Here is a 19,587-nt window from a genome sequence, read left to right as displayed (position 1 = left end):
CAGGTCATCTGGCGTAGCACCCCAACACTCTCCTTCTTGGTCAAATAGCCCTTACACAGCCTGGAGGTGTGTTTGGGGTCATTGTCCTGTTGAAAAATAAATGATGGTCCAACTAAACGTAAACCGGATGGAATAGCATGCCACTGCAAGATGCTGTGGTAGCCATGCTGGTTCAGTATGCCTTCAATTTTTAATAAATCCCCAACAGTGTCACCAGCAAAGCACCCCTACACCATCACACCTCCTCCTCCATGCTTCACGGTGGGAACCAGGCATGTAGAGTCCATCCGTTCACCTTTTCTGCGTCGCACAAAGACATGGTGGTTGGAACTAAAGATCTCAAATTTGGACTCATCAGACCAAAGCACAGATTTCCACTGGTCTAATGTCCATTCATTGTGTTCTTTAGCCCAAACAAGTCTCTTCTGCTTGTTGCCTGTCCTTAGCAATGGTTTCCTAGCAGCTATTTTACCATGAAGGCCTGCTGCACAAAGTCTCCTCCTAACAGTTGTTGAAGAGCTGTGCCTGCTGCTTGAACTCTGTGTGGCATTGACCTGGTCTCTAATCTGAGCTGCTGTTAACCTGCGATTTCTGAGGCTGGTGACTCGGATAAACTTATCCTCAGAAGCAGAGGTGACTCTTGGTCTTCCTTTCCTGGGGCGGTCCTCGTGTGAGACAGTTTCTTTGTAGCGCTTGATGGTTTTTGCAACTGCACTTGGGGACACTTTCAAAGTTTGCCCAATTTTTCGCACTGACTGACCTTCATTTCTTAAAGTAATGATGGCCACTTATTTTTCTTTTCTTAGCTGTCTTTTTCTTGCCATAATACAAATTCTAACAGTCTATTTAGTAGGACTATCAGCTGTGTATCCACCAGAGTTCTGCACAACACAACTGATGGTCCCAACCCCATTTATAAGGCAAGAAATCCCACTTATTAAACCTGACAGGGCACACCTGTGAAGTGAAAAACATTTCCGGTGACTACCTCTTGAAGCTCATCAAGAGAATGCCAAGAGTGTGCAAAGCAGTCATCAAAGCAAAAGGTGGCTACTTTGAAGAAACTAGAATAGAAGAGATATTTTCAGTTGTTTCACACTTTTTTTGTTAAGTATATAATTCCACATGTGTTAATTCATAGTTTTGATGCCTTCAGTGTGAATGTACAATTTTCATAGTCATGAAAATTCAGAAAAATCTTTAAATGAGAAGGTGTGTCCAAACTTTTGGTCTGTACTGTATATATATATATATATATATATATATATATATATATATATATATATATATATATAAACAGTACAGACCAAAAGTTTGTACACACCTTCTCATTTACAGATTTTTCTGTATTTTCATGACTTTTAAAATTGTACATTCACATTGAAGGCATCAAAACTATGAATTAACACATGTGGAATTATATACTTAACAAAAAAGTGTGAAACAACTGAAAATATGTCTTATATTCTAGGTTCTTCAAAGTAGCCACCTTTTGCTTTGATGACTGCTTTGCACACTCTTGGCATTCTCTTGATGAGCTTCAAGAGGTAGTCACCGGAAATGGTTTTTGCTTCACTGGTGTGCCCTGTCAGGTTTAATAAGTGGGATTTCTTGCCTTATAAATGGGGTTGGGACCATCAGTTGTGTTGTGCAGAAGTCAGGTGGATACACAGCTGATAGTTCTACTGAATAGACTGTTAGAATATGTATTATGGCAAGAAAAAAGCAGCTAAGTAAAGAAAAACGAGTGGCCATCATTACTTTAAGAAATGAAGGTCAGTCTGTCCGAAAAATTGGGCAAAACTTTGAATGTGTCCCCAAGTGCAGTTGCAAAAACCATCAAGCGCTATAAAGAAACTGGCTCACATGAGGACCGCCCCAGGAAAGGAAGACCAAGAGTCACTTCTGCTTCTGAGGATAAATTTATCTGAGTCACCAGCCTCAGAAATCGCAGGTTAACAGCAGCTAAGATTAGACACCAGGTCAATGCCACACAGAGTTCTAGCAGCAGACACATCTCTACAACAACTGTTAAGAGGAGACTTTGTGCAGCAGGCCTTCATGGTAAAATAGCTGCTAGGAAACCACTGCTAAGGATAGGCAATAAGCAGAAGAGACTTGTTTGGGCTAAAGAACACAAGGAATGGACATTAGACCAGTGGAAATCAGTGCTTTGGTCTGATGAGTCCAAATTTGAGATCTTTGGTTCCAACCACCGTATCTTTGTGCGACGCAGAAAAGGTGAATGGATGGACTCTACATGCCTGGTTCCCACCGTGAAGCATGGAGGAGGAGGTGTGATGGTGTGGGGATGCTTTGCTGGTGACACTGTTGGGGATTTATTCAAAATTGAAGGCATACTGAACCAGCATGGCGACCACAGCATCTTGCAGCGGCATGCTATTTCATCCGATTTGCATTTAGTTGGACCATCATTTATTTTTCAACAGAACAGTGACTAGAGATGAGCGGTGTTCGACTAGAACTGTTCGCCAATCTCAAATTCGAGCTGTTTTGGGCGGTGTTCGAGTTGTTCGACGAACCCGAACGATTTGCAAAAAATTTGGCTGTTCGAGGTTATGTTCGATAACTGTTCGTGCACCAAAAGCGTGTCCTGCATGCCTGGTGCTATTTAGAGCACCAATCATGCAGGGATTGTCTGCCACTCACTGTAATGCCACAGCCATGGTGGTTGTGGCATTACAGTGATTGCCCAAATCGATGGGAACAGTGCCAACAGTGAAACATGAAAAGCCGGCAATTCAGCAGCGGCATACACCGGTACCCGACAATTTAGAACCGAAAGAATAGAGCTTCACACATAGATTAGATAGATATAAACATGTCAGCCACATATATATGAAGTACAGTGAAAGTGCTGCTTACTGTACTTGTCATTTAGCGTAAAGGATTTATCAAAAAAAATAATAGTGTTTTCATGCACCGTCTCTTTAAAAAAGCCGGCCGGCAATTCAGCATCTGTACCCAACAATTTAGAATAGAAGGAATAGACAATCACACATAGATTAGATAGATAGAAACATGTCAGTCACATATATATGAAGTACAGTGACAGTGTTGATTACTGTACTTGTCATTTAGTGTAAAGGATTTATCAAAAAAAATAATAGTGTTTTCATGCGCCGTCTCTTTAAAAAAGCCGGCCGGCAATTCAGCATCTGTACCCAACAATTTAGAATAGAAGGAATAGAGAATTACACATAGATTAGATAGATAGAAACATGTCAGTCACATATATATGAAGTACAGTGACAGTGTTGCTTACTGTACTTGTCATTTAGTGTAAAGGATTTATTAAAAAAAATACTAGTGTTTTCATGCACCGTTTCTTTAAGAAAGCCGGCCGGCAATTCAGCATCTGTACCCGACAATTTAGAATAGAAGGAATAGAGAATCACACATAGATTAGATAGATAGAAACATGTCAGTCACATATATAAGAAGTACAGTGATAGTGTTGCTTACTGTACTTGTCATTTAGTGTAAAGGATTTATTAAAAAAAATAATAGTGTTTTCATGCACCGTCTCTTTAAGAAAGCCGGCCGGCAATTCAGCATCTGTACCCGACAATTTATAACAGACAGAATAGAGCTTCACACATAGAAATGATAGATAGAAACATGTCAGTCACATATATATGAAGTACAGTGATAGTGTTGGTTACTGTACTTGTCATTTAGTATTAAAATAAAGGATTTATTATTAAAAAAATTGGCGTGGGGTTCCCCTTAATTTTAGGCTCTAGCGGAGGTTAAGCAGACAGCTGGGGCAGATGTTTGAAGCCTGGGAAGGGGGTAATACCCACGGAGCTTCCCAGACTACTAATATCAGCCCCCAGCTGAATACATAGCCTTTACTAGCTATTAAAATGGGGGACCCCCCCAAAAAAATGACGTGGGGTCCCCCCTAATTTAATAGCTAGCAAAGGCTAGGCAGACAGCTGGGGGCTGATATTAATAGCCCAGGAAGGGAGCCATGAATATTGGCCCCCTCCCAGGCTAGAAACACCAGCCGTCAGCCGCCCCAGAAATGGCGCATTCATAGGATGCGCCAATTCTGGCACTTAGCCTCGCTCTTCCACGCTGCCCTGTAGCGGTGGCAGGGGGTAATAGGGCTGGGGTTGATGTCAGCTTATAATGCCAGCTGACATCAAGCCCAGGTTAGTAATGGAGAGGCGTCTATAAGACACCCCCATTACTAACCCCATAGTCAAAGTTAAAAGAAAACACAGTGTCTCAGTGTCTGCGGGATGACAGGCTGGATGGCAGCGTTCTGCTGCGGTCCAGCCTGTCATCTCGATGTAGCAGAGCTGAAGCTGTCATGGGAACCATGGAAAGGTAAGGATGATGTTGCTTTATTATTTTTCTTTTATTTCAGGAGATCGTTGGCTTCAGCTGGAATGGGCGTGACGGTAAGTATGGTTTAATTTAGAACAATAAAGAATTGTGTGTTTATTTCAATTAAAGGACTTTTTTCTGGGTGTTGTGTTTTTTTTAAATACTTTACTAGCCTTTGCTAGCTATTAAATTAGGGGGGACCCCACGTCATTTTTTTGGGGGGGTCCCCCATTTTAATAGCTAGTAAAGGCTATGTATTCAGCTGGGGGCTCATATTAGTAGCCTGGGAAGCTCCGTGGGTATTACCCCCTTCCCAGGCTTCAAACATCTGCCCCAGCTGTCTGCTTAACCTCCGCTAGAGACTAAAATTAAGGGGAACCCCATGCCAATTTTTTTTAATAATAAATCCTTTATTTTAATACTAAATGACAAGTACAGTAACCAACACTATCACTGTACTTCATATATATGTGACTGACATGTTTCTATCTATCTAATCTATGTGTGAAGCTCTATTCTGTCTGTTATAAATTGTCGGGTACAGATGCTGAATTGCCGGCCAGCTTTTTTAAAGAGACAGTGCATGAAAACACTATTATATTTTTTAATAAATCCTTTACACTAAATGACAAGTACAGTAAGCAACACTGTCACTGTACTTCATATATATGTGACTGACATGTTTCTATCTATCTAATCTATGTGTGAGGCTCTATTCCTTCTTGTCTAAATTGTCGGGTACCGGTGTATGCCGCTGCTGAATTGCCGGCCGGCTTTTTTAAAGAAAGCGTCTTCTGAGCAGTTTGTCAGCTTTTGGACACATTTGAAGGTGTTTTCTTTGAGTTTCTATGTGTTTTTGTTTGCCTGCCATTGGTTTTAACGGTGTTCGACGGTGTTCTAAGGTGTTCGACGAACAGTTCGACGAACAGTTCCTCGAACATCCCGGTGTTCGACGAACCGAACCGAACCCGAACACTACGGGGGTGGCTCAACACTAACAGTGACCCCAAACACACCTCCAGGCTGTGTAAGGGCTATTTGACCAAGAAGGAGAGTGATGGGGTGCTACGCCAGATGACCTAGCCTCCACAGTCACCAGACCTGAACCCAATCGAGATGGTTTGGGGTGAGCTGTACTGCAGAGTGAAGGCAAAATGGCCAACAAGTGCTAAGCATCTCTTGGAACTCCTTCAAGATTGTTGGAAGACCATTTCCAGTGACTACCTCTTGAAGCTCATCAAGAGAATGCCAAGAGTGTTGAAAGCAGTCATCAAAGCAAAAGGTGGCTACTTTGAAGAACCTAGAATATAAGACATATTTTCAGTTGTTTCACACTTTTTTGTAAAGTGTATAATTCCACATGTGTTAATTCATAGTGTTGATGCCTTCAGTGTGAATGTACAATTTTCATAGTCATGAAAATACAGAAAAATCTTTAATTGAGACGGTGTGTCGAAACCTTTGGTCTGTACTGTATATATATATATATATATATATATATATATATATATATATATATATATACCAGGATGGGGCCTAGGAGAAGAGATATATATACAAGGATGGAGGACATACAGTATATATACACCTGAATGGGGGGAAGCCAGTCCAAATCTTGCACTGGGGCCAATCAGACCCTAGTTATGCCACTGCGTACAGCCAATATCACTAAGAACTATCATAATCATAGCAAAGAATAAAGAGTCCTGGAAGATCTGGACATCACAGAGCCCTGATTTTAACATCAAGTCTGTCTGGAATTACATGAGAAGAGAGAAGGATTTCCACAATCCTTCATTAACTGAAGATCTATTGTAAATTTTCCAAGAAGTGTGGGGTAAGCACCCTGTTGATTTTCTTCAACAGCTGTGGGCAAGTGTACCCAGAAGAATTTATGCTTTGATGCTGTTTTGAAAGCAAAAGCTGCTCACACCAAATATTTATCTGATTTAGATTCCTCTTTAGTTCAATCACTTTGCTTTTGTTAAATAATAAAAAATAAAGTAACACTTCTTATTTTTGAAAGTATTCTTCACTTTGTAGAATTATTACCACATCTGCCTAAAACTTTTCTACAGCACTGTATACCAAATACATTTTTGGCTGAGGTTTTTACTTATGCTGCAATTCCAATCAATGCATACAGTACATTTTATCTTATATTATTCAATATAAAAACTGCATAATAGAAAAAAATATTTTTTTTACTTATTTTTCTAATCATCTTGTCTTTTAATGTTTTGTATCAGTAGAGAGAATTGTTATCCTCCAGAGTTTCCAAAGCCATCCATGACAAACTTTTAATAATATCAATTGGCACGATTGAGCTTACAAATGAAGTCTCTGGTCAGTAATGAATCACTTACTGAGGGAATAAATTATAGGTAGCACAGTGGGTCATCAACATATCTTAATAGTACTGTGCAGCCACATTAAAAGACTACCTGCTCCTAATTATGGTGGGGTACAAAAAGGGGCTAATAATTTATAATTTATCCAAAAGTGCAGTTTGCCTTTTTGTTACTTATAATATAATGTGAATAACATTGTCTTAATTTGATAAATTGATATATTTAACAAGGTCATTAAAATGGAAGGGCTCATCTAAAGAAAAAAAATTGTTTTCTCTTGTTGTTTGTTTAATAATTTGACTGCGGTCCCCATTCAGAAAAGTTACTTTAGAAAGTATTGACCAATTACAGTTTCAGATACGAGTATGTAGGAAACTTATAAATATGTATTCTATAATATTACCTTCAGAATAGTGGGATAAGGTTAATAGGCTTACACAGGATGCTCCAGCCCCAGAACCAAAAATTGTAACTCTCTTTGGGTCACCCCCAAAAGCTCCAATATTTTCTTCAATCCATCGTAAAGCTTGTATTTGATCAAGTAAACCATAGTTCCCTTTTGCTGCTTGGTCTCCTGTACTCAGGAATCCTGTGATAAAAAAAAATATATAGTAAATAACAATAAAATAATAATGATTATAAAAGTACACCATAATTGTTGAAAAAAATTAAATTGATCACAAATACTATACACATTTGATATACTGATTTATTGCAACTAAGCAATTTTCTAAAAAAATAAACATCAGGATCTTTTTAGCTTTTTTGACATCATCTGAATAAGTCTACTTGCTAATGCAAAGACCACTTTTAAGTAGATCGCTGCTCTATAGGGCACTACACTTCTTCAGCATACCAATGGAAATGACCCTGCAGCACTTTGCTGCTAGCCTAAGCTTTTTTGACTGGACCAAACTATCCTACAAGCACAACATGGTAGAAACATCAGCCATCAGATAGCATTGTACTATTTTTACAGATTACTGACGAGAACCATTTCATGTGGTTTCAGACAGTGAACTTAAAACTAATAAGTAAAGTTCCTTATGTAGTCTCTTGTTAATTAAAAAGACGTTAGTCAAAAGGGTAGAATGCTGCTGCCAAGGAAAAAGAAAGCAAATAAGCAAGATAATTAACAATGAGAAGAAAATCCGAAAATACACTATTGTAGAAAAGGAAACATTGACTACGTATCCAAATCTTAAGTTAAAGAAGCACTCCCGTCAAAAATGTCATCCTATAAATATATTGAGGTCTAAGAGGTAACTTTTCTCCTTGTGGAGAGTGACATACCGGATGGCTGCTTTCAATAGGTGGTGCTATAGAGTTCAAGTCCTCTTTCTCTCTGAAGAGGCAATTTGCTTATTAAATTTCCCAGAGGAGTACAACACAGCAAATAAGCTTCCTTCCCTTGACATGTCAGAGACGGTATGTCATGCTCCACAAGGAGAAACTTAGACCTCAGTCCAGAGCCTCTCACCTCGCCAAATCAGTTCTCATACTTTGCACTGACGAGGGCCCGAAACACAGTGTCTTCAAATTGAGATTTTGATTTGGCTATTATCCTAAGTCATATTGCAAGACTTGTTAAAGGGTCGATTGTGACTTGTAGGATAACTGATTCCAATAGGTGGCGCTATATAGTTCAAGTCCTCTTTCTCTCTGAAGAGGCAATTTGCATATTGATATATTGCAATCATACTATATAGCACTGTGTATTTGCAATTGCTCATTTTGCCTTTCTGCCCAGATAATTCTTCTCTTTTCCATTATTTCTATGACATCACATGATTAAAAACTGACAAGCTGAACCCTTCTTAGTTCTATGTAGAAACAGGAGGTCTCTTTTTCCTGCATAAGTCATCACTGCAAAAGTCCCTGGCAAGGGGTGGAGGGAAAGGCTGGTTCAGGAGTTGAAGAGGGGATTGATAAATGCAGGGAACAGAGACTTCCTGTCTTTAAATAGAGAAGTGAAAAGATAAGATTTTACTGGGTAAAAAGGCAAAATAAGCAATTGTAAGAACACAGTGCCATATAATATGATGATTGCAATATATTAAGATGATAAAAACTTTGATGGGAGTGCTTCTTTAAGCAAAAATTATACAAAAGTTTAAGGGTCATACAATTATGTATTTAATTTCAAATTCTTGTGATTTCTTGTGATTCTTGTGATTTATTTTTATAAGGATTAGAACTTTTGCTATAGAGCAATGATTTCTATAATTCTCGTAAAACTAAGCCCATTAAAGTAATGCTACTGCTTATTTATAACACTGTGATTAGTTAAGAATTTTGAAAATTTCTAGGAATTGATCTCCTTGTTCTTTTTTTAACTGCATTCTATTGATTCAGACATTTATATAAATGGTTTACTGTTGCCATTTCTCCAAATCAGCAAAAAGGCAAATTGTTATTAATGAACTTGAGACAAAATATATTTCTATGAAACTAAGCATGGGTAGGCGTTCTATTTTCAAGAAAGTATCTATTGTGTGTGCTTTTATCTATAGTAGAAAAAAAGCTAAGTCGGAATATGTGAACCTTCATTTTTAGCGATAACTAGTATTTTCATTTATTCTGTTATTTAAATCATATTGCTCTATGTGTTGTTTACTGAACTTTTCACTGGTTAAATTGAGAAAGCAATGAAATGAATAAAGACATTGTGGGACTTGATAATGTAACACATTTTTTGTGGTGTATTTGATAGAGCTTTATCCTATCATGGTATATTTTTCTAAATTTAAACAATTGTATTAAAATATTGTTTAAATTATTGTTTTTAGCAAACCATAAGTAAAATCTAAATATCAGCAAGTGAGTTTCATATGCTTTTAAAAGGACACATGATTAGTAGTTAATGGTAATAATAATAATAATGATAATAATAATAATAATAATAATAATAATAATAGAAAAATTTATTGTAATGTCAGGATATTTACCAATTACTATTTTGATTTTCATTGATAATTCTTTAGTCATCAAGAATTATTATTTTCAAGAGGTGACATTTTATCCATTGTTCATTGTTCTGCCACTTTTTTTGTTAAAATCACAGCTTGAACACAGGAAAAGTCAAAATGTATAGCAAGTTCACCCCTCCCCCACTATTTTCTGCACAAATTGGTGGCTCTGAGAAACAAGTACTTTCAGTAGACTTGAAGAGGACATTGGTAGGACAGACATGTAGACATCCACAATTCTTGTACAAGTTATATCTATGATTTTCATGTGTAGAATGTGTACAAGGTTATTATCTATACGCATGTTCACATGTCTGATTTATTTTTTTAACTAACAGTCTTCAAAAAAAATAGAGACTTGTCCACTTTTCATCCTAGTCTTGGATCAAACTAGCAAGGGCAAGTCCATTAAAAAAAATTGGACAACACAAGGACGTCATCCTAGTTGCATCCTAATGCTTCCTAATTTTCATTTTTGTATGATAAGAGAAGCTTAATAAACCTTTTTGAATGCAAAACATGAATCTGATGAAATTATGATGGTAAAATTCACCCACTGACCAAACATTAATGAAAATCTTCTCCAAAACATGTCTGAATGAGCCCTTTCTGACAGAAAGTTCTTTTTACATTTACAATTGGTAAACATTTTATTTTCTTGAGAATGACAATGAAAACAATACATTTTTCCTTCTTTCTTTGGTTGTATGTTATCTTTCAAACATGATATTTCAATAAATATATGGCGTAACCCAGGTGAATAAAGAGAAAAATAAAGCTAACAGATAAATAGAGAAAACACAGCAAAAACATATCTATTTACCAATAATACATTTACAGATTTAACTAGACAAGTGTAATGAGCCTCAAGAATCCAATTAAAATGTAATCATTAAGTACTTGTCATGCAGTCTGCATTGCAGTACATTTCTTTAGGTGTTTATTTGTAATTAGTTATTGATTTATACTCAAGCTATCTTATTATAACTTGTAGGGGAATAATTTAATGGAAAACATAACATTTCAGTAGGTCATTGATAACAGTTTTAATTAAATTATACATTTATTTTTAAAGTATACATATTTCACAAATCCTATTTTATATGTCTATAAATAAATTTAAAACACATTTTTAAAATTAGCATGCATTAATCTTTTACACCTTAATAAACGGGCGATTTTTCGTTTTTTCACTTTCGTTTTTCCTCCCCTTCTCCAAGAGCTATACATTTTATATTTATTTTTCAACATACTACAAGATGGCTTGATTTTTGCAGAACAATCTGTTGTTTTAAATTACATTATTCATTTTATCATTAAATGTACGGAAAAATGGTAAAAGAAATGCAATTTTGCATTTGTTTATTTAGATTTGTTTTAATGATGTTTATTGAGCAGTAAAAATGACACGATAAAATGATTCTCAACTTCAGTTTTATTATGGAGATACCAAGCCTGCACAGGATTTTTTATGTAAGTAAATAAAAAAATCAGAAATAAAAAAATAACAACGGTTTCTGTTGCCACTTTCCGAGACTAGGAACATCTTATATAGTTTAACATTTTTATATTTTTAAACTGTAATCTTTTGATCGCTTGTACCATATTCTGCAATACTGCAATAGTGTAAAAAATGGTCTCCTGTGAAGCTTAGCCATGGATCCCTGGTGTCCACGGTATCCCATTGGTTCCTCAAAATCTCATCACACAGAGTTGATGGAAGCTGGTTCACATGAACACTGACAACCACGCTGTTTATATGCCAGTGTTAGAGATTAACAGCGCATCTAAATGGTTAATAGCAGGGGACAAATTTAAGCTTTAGCTGCGACTGTTAAACACAGATGCCTGCTTTTTAATTGAGCCAGCATCTCTTGCATTTGAGCAGGCACAACTCATGAGCCTGCTACACACTTGGGAACCATTCAATGATGGATATATCCATCATGGGGCAGTCAGGGGTTAAACGATATGTACTTTTTCAAATTTTAAGGTACTATATATTAGATTCCTTGACTTAGTTTGCTGGATAATTTACAGAATACTTTATTTAAAAAAACATTGTGACATAAAAAGAAGTATCTCTAATTTAGAAATATTCTTCACCTTAGAAAGCTATGTTATCCTAAATTTATAACACATATGTGTATACACATTTTTGCTAAATAGTTTAGCGTCATGAAATGCAACTTCTTTAATGTGAGAACATCATAAACCTGCAAAAAATATAACAGATATTATAAAATAGGCAAAAATTCGGCTAAATCAAGGATATGTTACATAAAAAATTAACAGTTTCCCTGAAATAATTGACTTTTTGGTTGACATGTGACATTTGATATTGACAAACCCTACTATAAACTGCTAAGGTAAATTAGCTGTTTTGATTTTTTTAGCTAATTCGTTGACTTATTCTTGTTGCCCCAGACTCTTTCTATTTGTACTTATATGTACAGTAAGTCGTTTGGACATTCGAACATTATTACACATAACTTAATTTATGAACATCTATGGAAATTATTTCTTTGCCTTTGTGGATTAGATGGGTTGTTATTGACATCTGTTGAGAATTTCATGTCAATAACACCTTTAGAAATATATTTACTCATAAAAATGGGTGACGTGTTCAATACACCTAGTAAGGAACTGGTCATCTCTTCCTCCATCCTCCCCATCCATCTCACCTCATCCTCAGAACTATTCCTCAACATTCTATCCTATGTCTCAAAACACAGACAGCCACCTCATGCCCTCTTCTGCTCCCATCTACTAACACTTTCTCTGCTCCTCCTCACTGCTGGCGATATCTCCCCAAATCCTGGTACTCCTCACCACATCCCCACAGTCATTTCCACCTTCTACCCATGATCTATCACAAACTCCCGCAACCCTTCTAACCTTCTTCCCATCCGCCCAACCCCCGCTTCCGCAGTCCCTCTAACAGGAGCTCTATGGAACACTCGCTCCGTCTGCAACAAACTTTCCTACATTCACGATCTCTTCAGCACTACCAAGCTTTCCTTCCTCGGCATTACTGAAACCTGGCTCACTCCCTCTGGCACGGCCTCTCCTGCTGCACTTTTGTATGGTGGATTCCACCTTTCCCACACCCCTCGCCCCACTGGCAAGCATGGTGGAGGAGTAGGTTTCCTCCTATCAGATAACTGCTTCTTCACCCAAATCCCACTGCTGCCCTTCGTTACTCTCCCCTCTTTTGAGGTGCACTCTGTGAGCAACTACTCCCCCTTCAACCTCTAACTGGCTGTCATTTACCGTTCAACAGGGTCAGCCACCACCTTCTTTGACCACTTCACCACCTGGCTACTTCATTTCCTTTCCACTGACATCCCCACTATCCTCATGTGCGACTTCAACATCTCCATTGACACTTCCCTCCCAGCTGCCTTACTCAGAGGTCTTCCACAGCCACCCACAAAGATGGCCACACTCTGGACCTCATCTTCATTTGCCTCTGCTCCCTGTTTAACCTCTCTAATTCACCCATCTCTCTTTCTGACCACAACCTACTTACATTCTCTACCCTCTCCTCTCCAGGCCCTCAATTCCCTCTCCACAAACTTGCACACCCTCGCAGAAATCTTAAACACCTTGACCTACACTCACTCTCTGAATCCCTTCTCCCTCTTACAGACATTAGTTCCTTACATGATGCAGATGTTGCTGCCACTCTATACAACACTACAATAGCTGCAGCTCTCAATTCGGTTGCCCCCTCACACATACCAAAGCTGGCACAATCAACAGGCAACCCTGGCACACCAGCCTAACTAAAGAACTGCGATGGGCCTCCAGGGTCACTGATCGTAGATGGAAAAGGTCCCACACCAATGAGCACTTTACCTCATTCAAACGTTCCCTCGCTACCTTCAAGTCCACACTGCAGCAAAACAAACATACTTCTCATCTCTCATTTCCTCCCTGTCTCACCACCCCAAACAGCTATTCAACACCTTCAATTCTCTCCTGCATCCCCCAGTGCCTCCTCGCTCACCTCTTTTTTCAGCCGAAGACTTTGCCACCATCAGACAAAGTGTTTGCCTAAAGTCCCCACAGCCCCATCTTATATCCACTCAACCCTCCTCCTCCAAAACCACCTTCTCCACCATTATGGAAGATCAACTTTCCTCCTTACTCTCCAAATCACACTTCACCACCTGTAAACTTGACCCAATCCTGTCCCACCTCATCCCAAACCTTATCACTATCTTCATCCCAACCCTAACCCACCTTTTCAACCTGTAACTAAGAACTGGCGTCTTCCCCTCATGCTTCAAACATGCCTCAATCACACCCATCCTCAAAAAGCCCTCCCTTGACCCTTCCTCTCTGACTAGCTATCCTCCCATATCACTTCTCCTCTATGCTTCAAAGCTACTGGAACAACACATCCATTCTGAACTGTCCTCCCACCTCTCCTCTTGCTCCCTCTTTGACCGCCTTCAATATGGTTTCTGTCCGCATCATTCTACTGAAACTGCACTGACTAATGTCATGAATGACCTACTAACTGCCAAATCCAAGTGACACTACTCTGTCCTCCTCCTCCTGCACCTGTCATCTGCCTTCAACACAGAAGACCATTCCCTCTTACTACAGACTCTCTCATCCCTCTGCATCACAGACTTGGCCCTATTCTGGATCTCACCATAACTAACAGACCGGACATTCAGTGTCTCCCACTCACACACCACCTCCTCATCTCACCACCTATCTGTCGGTGTTCCCCAAGGTTCAGTTCTAGGACTCCTGTTCTTCTCCATCTACACCTTAGGCCTGGGACAGCTCATAGAGTCTCATGGTTTTTAATATCACCTCTATGCAGATGACACACAGAACTACCTCTATGAAACCGATATCTCCTCCATACTAACCAAAATCCCACTATGTCTGTCTGCTATTTCATCCTTCTCTGCTAGATTTCTAAAACTTAACATGGATAAAACAGAATTCATCATCTTTCCGCCATTTCACTCAACCCCCCCAACTGACCTATCTATTAACGTCAATGGCTGTCCACTCTCCCCAGTCCCACAAGCTCGCTGCCTTGGGGTAACCCTGAACTCTGACCTCTCCTTCAAACCACATATCCAAGCCCTTTCCACTTCCTGTCGACTCCAACTTAAAAATAACTCCCGGATCCGCACATTCCTCAACCCTGAATCTTCAAAAACTATAGTGCATGCCCTGATCATCTCCTGTTTTGACTACTGCAATCTCCTGCTCTGTGGCCTCCCTTCCAACACTCTCGCACCCCTCCAATCTATGATAAACTCCTCTGCCCAACTAATTCACCTGTCCCCCCGCTATACCACAGCCTCTCCTCTCTGTCAATCTCTTCACTAGCTCACCATTACCCAGAGGCTCCAGTTCAAAACCCTAACCATGGCATACAAAGCCATTCACAACCTGTCTCCTCCATATATCTCTGACCTAGTCTCTGGGTACTTACCGCACTCAACCTCCGATCCTCACAAGATCTCCTTCTCTAGTCCCCTCTTATCTCCTTTTCCCACAATCACATACAAGATTTCTTCCCTGCATCCCCCCTACTCTTGAACACTCTACATATCAGACTCCCTCCTACTGTGGAAACCTTCAAAAGGAACCTGGAGACCCACCTCTTCTGACAAGCGTACAACCTGCAGTAACAACCACTCCACCATATTGCTGCGCGGCCAGCCTGACCCTCACCTACTAGATCCTCACCCATCCCTTGTAGACTGTGAGCCCTCGCGGGCAGGGTCCTCACTCCTCCTGTACCAGTTGCCGTCAAGTTTTGTTCAAGATTATTGTAATTGTTTTCGCTATGTATACCCCTTTCTCACATGTAAAACGCCATGGAATAAATTGCGCTATAATAATAAATAATAATAATAATAATAATGACACAGGGAAAAGGTATTGAACTCACTTACTGAAATTTATTTACTACTTTTTACAAAAGTCTTTGTTGGTGATGACAGCTCCAAGACACCTCCTGTATGCAGAAACTAGTCACATGCATTGTTCAGGTGTGAGTTTGACTCATTGGCTTTTTAAGTATAAATCTTGAAGGTTCCATTGGCTCCTTCTATGAACTTTGAGCTTTAGTTCCTTCCATAAATTTTCCATTTGATTCAGGCCAAGTGATTGGCTTGGCCATCTATGCAACTTCATTTTCTTTCTCTAAAACCAATTGAGAGTTTTCTTGGCTGTGTGTTTGGCATCATTGCTGAAATCTCCATCCATTTCATCTTCATCATCCTGGTAGATGGCAGCAGATTTTTCTCAAAAAAGTCTCGGTACATCCTTCCTTTGGTTATATGAAATTGCCAGTTCCGTATGCACACCATGATGTTCCCATCACCAAACTTCACTGTTGGTATGGTGTTCTTGGGGTGATATGCAGTGCCTTTTGGTCTTCAAACATGGTGGGTATTATGGTATCCAAAGAGTTCAATTTTGGTCTCTCATCTAACCAGACAATATTCTTCCAGTATTTTACAGGCTTGTCTAAATGTTGTTGAGCAAACTTTAAACACGCTTGAACATGCTTTTTGTTCTGCAATGGAGTCTTGCATGGTAAGTGTGCAAACAGGCCATGGAGATTGAGTGCATTACTTATTGTTTTCTTTGAAATATATGTACTTGCTGATTACCAGTCTTTCTTTAGTTCTCCACAGGTGGTCATTGGCTTTTGGACAACTCTATTGATAATTTTTTTCAATTTTCTGTCTGAAATCTTGCTGGGAGCACTTGGTTTTGGCTGGTTTATGGTGAAATTATGTTCTTCCACTTCCAGATTATGGCTCCAACTGTGCTGAATGGAACCTTCAGTAGTTTAGAATTTCTTTTGCAACCAATTCCATCAGTATGTTTTGCAACAATTAGGTTGCGAAGGTCTGGAGGCAGCTCACTGGTTATACTCATCATGAGATGTTTCTTGTGTGACTCCTTAGTAATGAGACAACTTTTTATAGGCCCTCAGTTGAACAGCTGATATTATTTTTCAATTTGTGGCAGGATTGCTTTCTAAATAATTCTGAAAGATTTCAGCTCATGTCAAGATATTCCATGGATTTTTGCACCTCTTTCTTCATGTGTTCAATATTTTTTCGCTTTGTCATTTCTCATTATTACACATAACTTAATTTATGGACATATATGGTTTGATTATTAAAAGATTATAATTATTATTTGATTTCTTTGCCTGTGCAGTTTGGATACTTGGTTACTTACATCTGGAAAGAATTTTATCTCAATAGAATCTTCAGAAATATATTTACTTAGATAATTGGTGATGTTTTCAATACTTATTTGTCCGGCTGTATGTCCATACACATGCATGCAGTATTTAAGCGCAATAATTAGTTGAACTTAGAAATTGTTTGCATAGTGCATAAATGTACACTGTGTTCCAAATTATTATGCAAATAATATTTTCTCAGATTTTCCCAAATTACCTATATGAATTGCAGTCATTGTAATTTTCCAGTCAAATAACTATTAGAGTACAACTGAAAGGTTTTTGTACAAACTGCCTATGATAACAGTATATTTTTAAAAAATTAAAAACTCAAACTGCACTCAAAATGCATGTTCCAAATTATTATGCACAGCAGAGTTTTCAACCATTTCATTTTAATAAAGAACAAAAAAATGCTCATTTTTGAAATTATAAGCATTAGCAGGTTATTACAAACTGAAATCAACAGTTTTCAACTCCAAACTTTATTATAGCTGATGTTACATTTGCACATAGGACCGCTTGCTCAAAAGGAGCTTCTGAAATCTCTTGTCCATTGAATTTGTCAGGTTTTGGATGGTTTCTGCTTCAATTGTTTTGCATGAGGACAGAATACCCTCCCAGAGCTGTTGCTTAGATGTGAATTGCTTCCCGCCATCATAGACACTCCTTTTGATGATGCTCCAGAGGTTCTCAATGGGGTTGAGGTCAGGGGAGCATGGGGGCTACACCATAAGTTTGTCCCCTTTTATGCCCATAGCAGCCAGAGATGCAGATGTGTTATGTGCAGCATGAGACGGGGCATTATCATGCATGAAAATGATCTTGCTGCGGAATGCACGGTTCTTCTTCTTGAACCATGGAAGGAAGTGCTGTTTGAGAAACTCAACATACATTATGGAGTTCATCTTTACCCCTTCAGGGATCCTAAAAGGGCCGACAATCTCTCTCCCCATGATTCCAGCCCAAAACATTACTCCACCTCCTCCTTGTTAGCGCCGTAACAGTGTTTGCATGGGGTGTCCATCAACCAGCCATCCTCCACTCCATCGATCTGGACCATCGAGATCATTTCATGCATGATAATGCCCCGTCTCATGCTGCACATAACACATCTGCATCTCTGGCTGCTATGGGCATAAAAGGGGACAAACTTATGGTGTGGCACCCATGCTCCCCTGACCTCAACCCCATTGAGAACCTCTGGAGCATCATCAAAAGGAGTGTCTATGATGGTGGGAGCCAATTCACATCTAAGCAACAGCTCTGGGATGGTATCCTGTCCTCATGCAAAACAATTAAAGCAGAAACCATCCAAAACCTGACAAATTGAATGGACGAGAGATTTCAGAAGCTCCTTTCGAACAAGGGGTCCTATTTGCAAATGTAACATCACCTAGTATAAAGTTTTGAGTTGAAAACTGTTTGATTTCAGTTTGTAATAACCTGCTAATGCTTATAATTTCAAAAATGACCATTTTTTTGTTCTTTATTAAAATGAAAAGGTTGAAAACTCTGCTGTGCATAATAATTTGGAAAATGCATTTTGAGTGCAGTTTGAGTTTTTATTTTTTTTAAATATACTGTTATCATAGGCAGTTTGTACAAAAACCTTTCAATTGTACTCTAATAGTTATTTGACTGGAGAATTACAATGACTGCAATTCATATAGGTAATTTGGGAAAATCTGAGAAAATATTATTTACATAATAATTTGGAACACAGTGTATGTATGTATGCAAAATATGCTACATACAAAGCCAAACACGAGCTGAAGCTAGTCTTAACAACAGATATTTTCAAGTTTTTATCTTTTATGTTTAATTATAAAATCAGCATTCTATGTTTCTTTTATTCATTTATTTTATTACAGTTAAATATTTTAAGATTTTAATTCGCAGACTTCACCAGTTTTAAAAAAAAATTATGACAAATTGAATTGCCACAAATCAGAAATACTGCAAAACCTCCAATTGTCATGGAAAGATTGATATTACTCTCTGAGTTACCTGTAAAACCCTTTTTAATCTCTTTAATGCAAACTCAGTCTTAGAAATGTCAAAGTGACCTCAATGTACATGACTATGGGTAAATAAATGGTAACCAGTAGCACATTGACTCTGCTATCTCTCAATTAAATTTAATCAATTAAAGCACACCTGTCAGCAGGATTGTGCTAAGTAAACCACATATACTGCCGGGTGGGCACCATTACACTGAGTAAAATGATTCTTTTGTTGATGAAATCCATTCTGTGGTTCTTTTATAATCCTTATTTTCATTCCTGACATAATGAGATGCTCGTGCTTTTAGTGACCTATCTACTATTTTAAATACTGCCTGTGTAATTTGTGTGCCAAACTTGAAATTTACATGCACCAAAATGGCCCAAAACGGTTGCCACGAGATGCTACTGTGAAAGCGAAGGGGGGCAGTGCCATACTGCTGCAGGAAAATTTATTTTTCCTCCAACAAAATGGCACCACTAGCAGCACTTGCACAGTAGCATCTATTGGCAAGCGATAGATGCTACAGTGCACACACAGGCGCCATTTTGCTGGAGGAAAAAGAATTTGACTGCAGTATTATGGCGCCGCATGCCACGCATGCACAGTAGCATCTCTCAGTAACCGAGAAATGATACTGCGCATGCGTGGGCAG

General features: G+C 38.6%; 1 protein-coding gene across 4 annotated transcripts in view; it reads right to left on the bottom strand.

Moving 5' to 3' along the window:
• Window positions 1–19,587, bottom strand: part of NLGN4X (neuroligin 4 X-linked) — a 513,298-nt gene that overhangs the window by 100,951 nt on the left and 392,760 nt on the right. For all 4 annotated transcript variants that reach the window (XM_073667342.1, XM_073667341.1, XM_073667345.1 and 1 more), the window contains one exon: window positions 7,114–7,299. In XM_073667342.1, coding sequence (XP_073523443.1) covers window positions 7,114–7,299 — 186 coding nt within the window. The remainder of the gene's footprint in view (window positions 1–7,113; window positions 7,300–19,587) is intronic.

The sequence above is a fragment of the Phyllobates terribilis genome, unplaced genomic scaffold (assembly GCF_046119375.1).
Source record: "Phyllobates terribilis strain yellow unplaced genomic scaffold, ASM4611937v1 Scaffold_2__4_contigs__length_985480577, whole genome shotgun sequence".
Classification (NCBI taxonomy): Eukaryota; Metazoa; Chordata; class Amphibia; order Anura; family Dendrobatidae; genus Phyllobates; species Phyllobates terribilis.
Note: the sequence above shows the minus strand (reverse complement) of the source record. Positions and strands in the feature narration are given on the sequence as shown.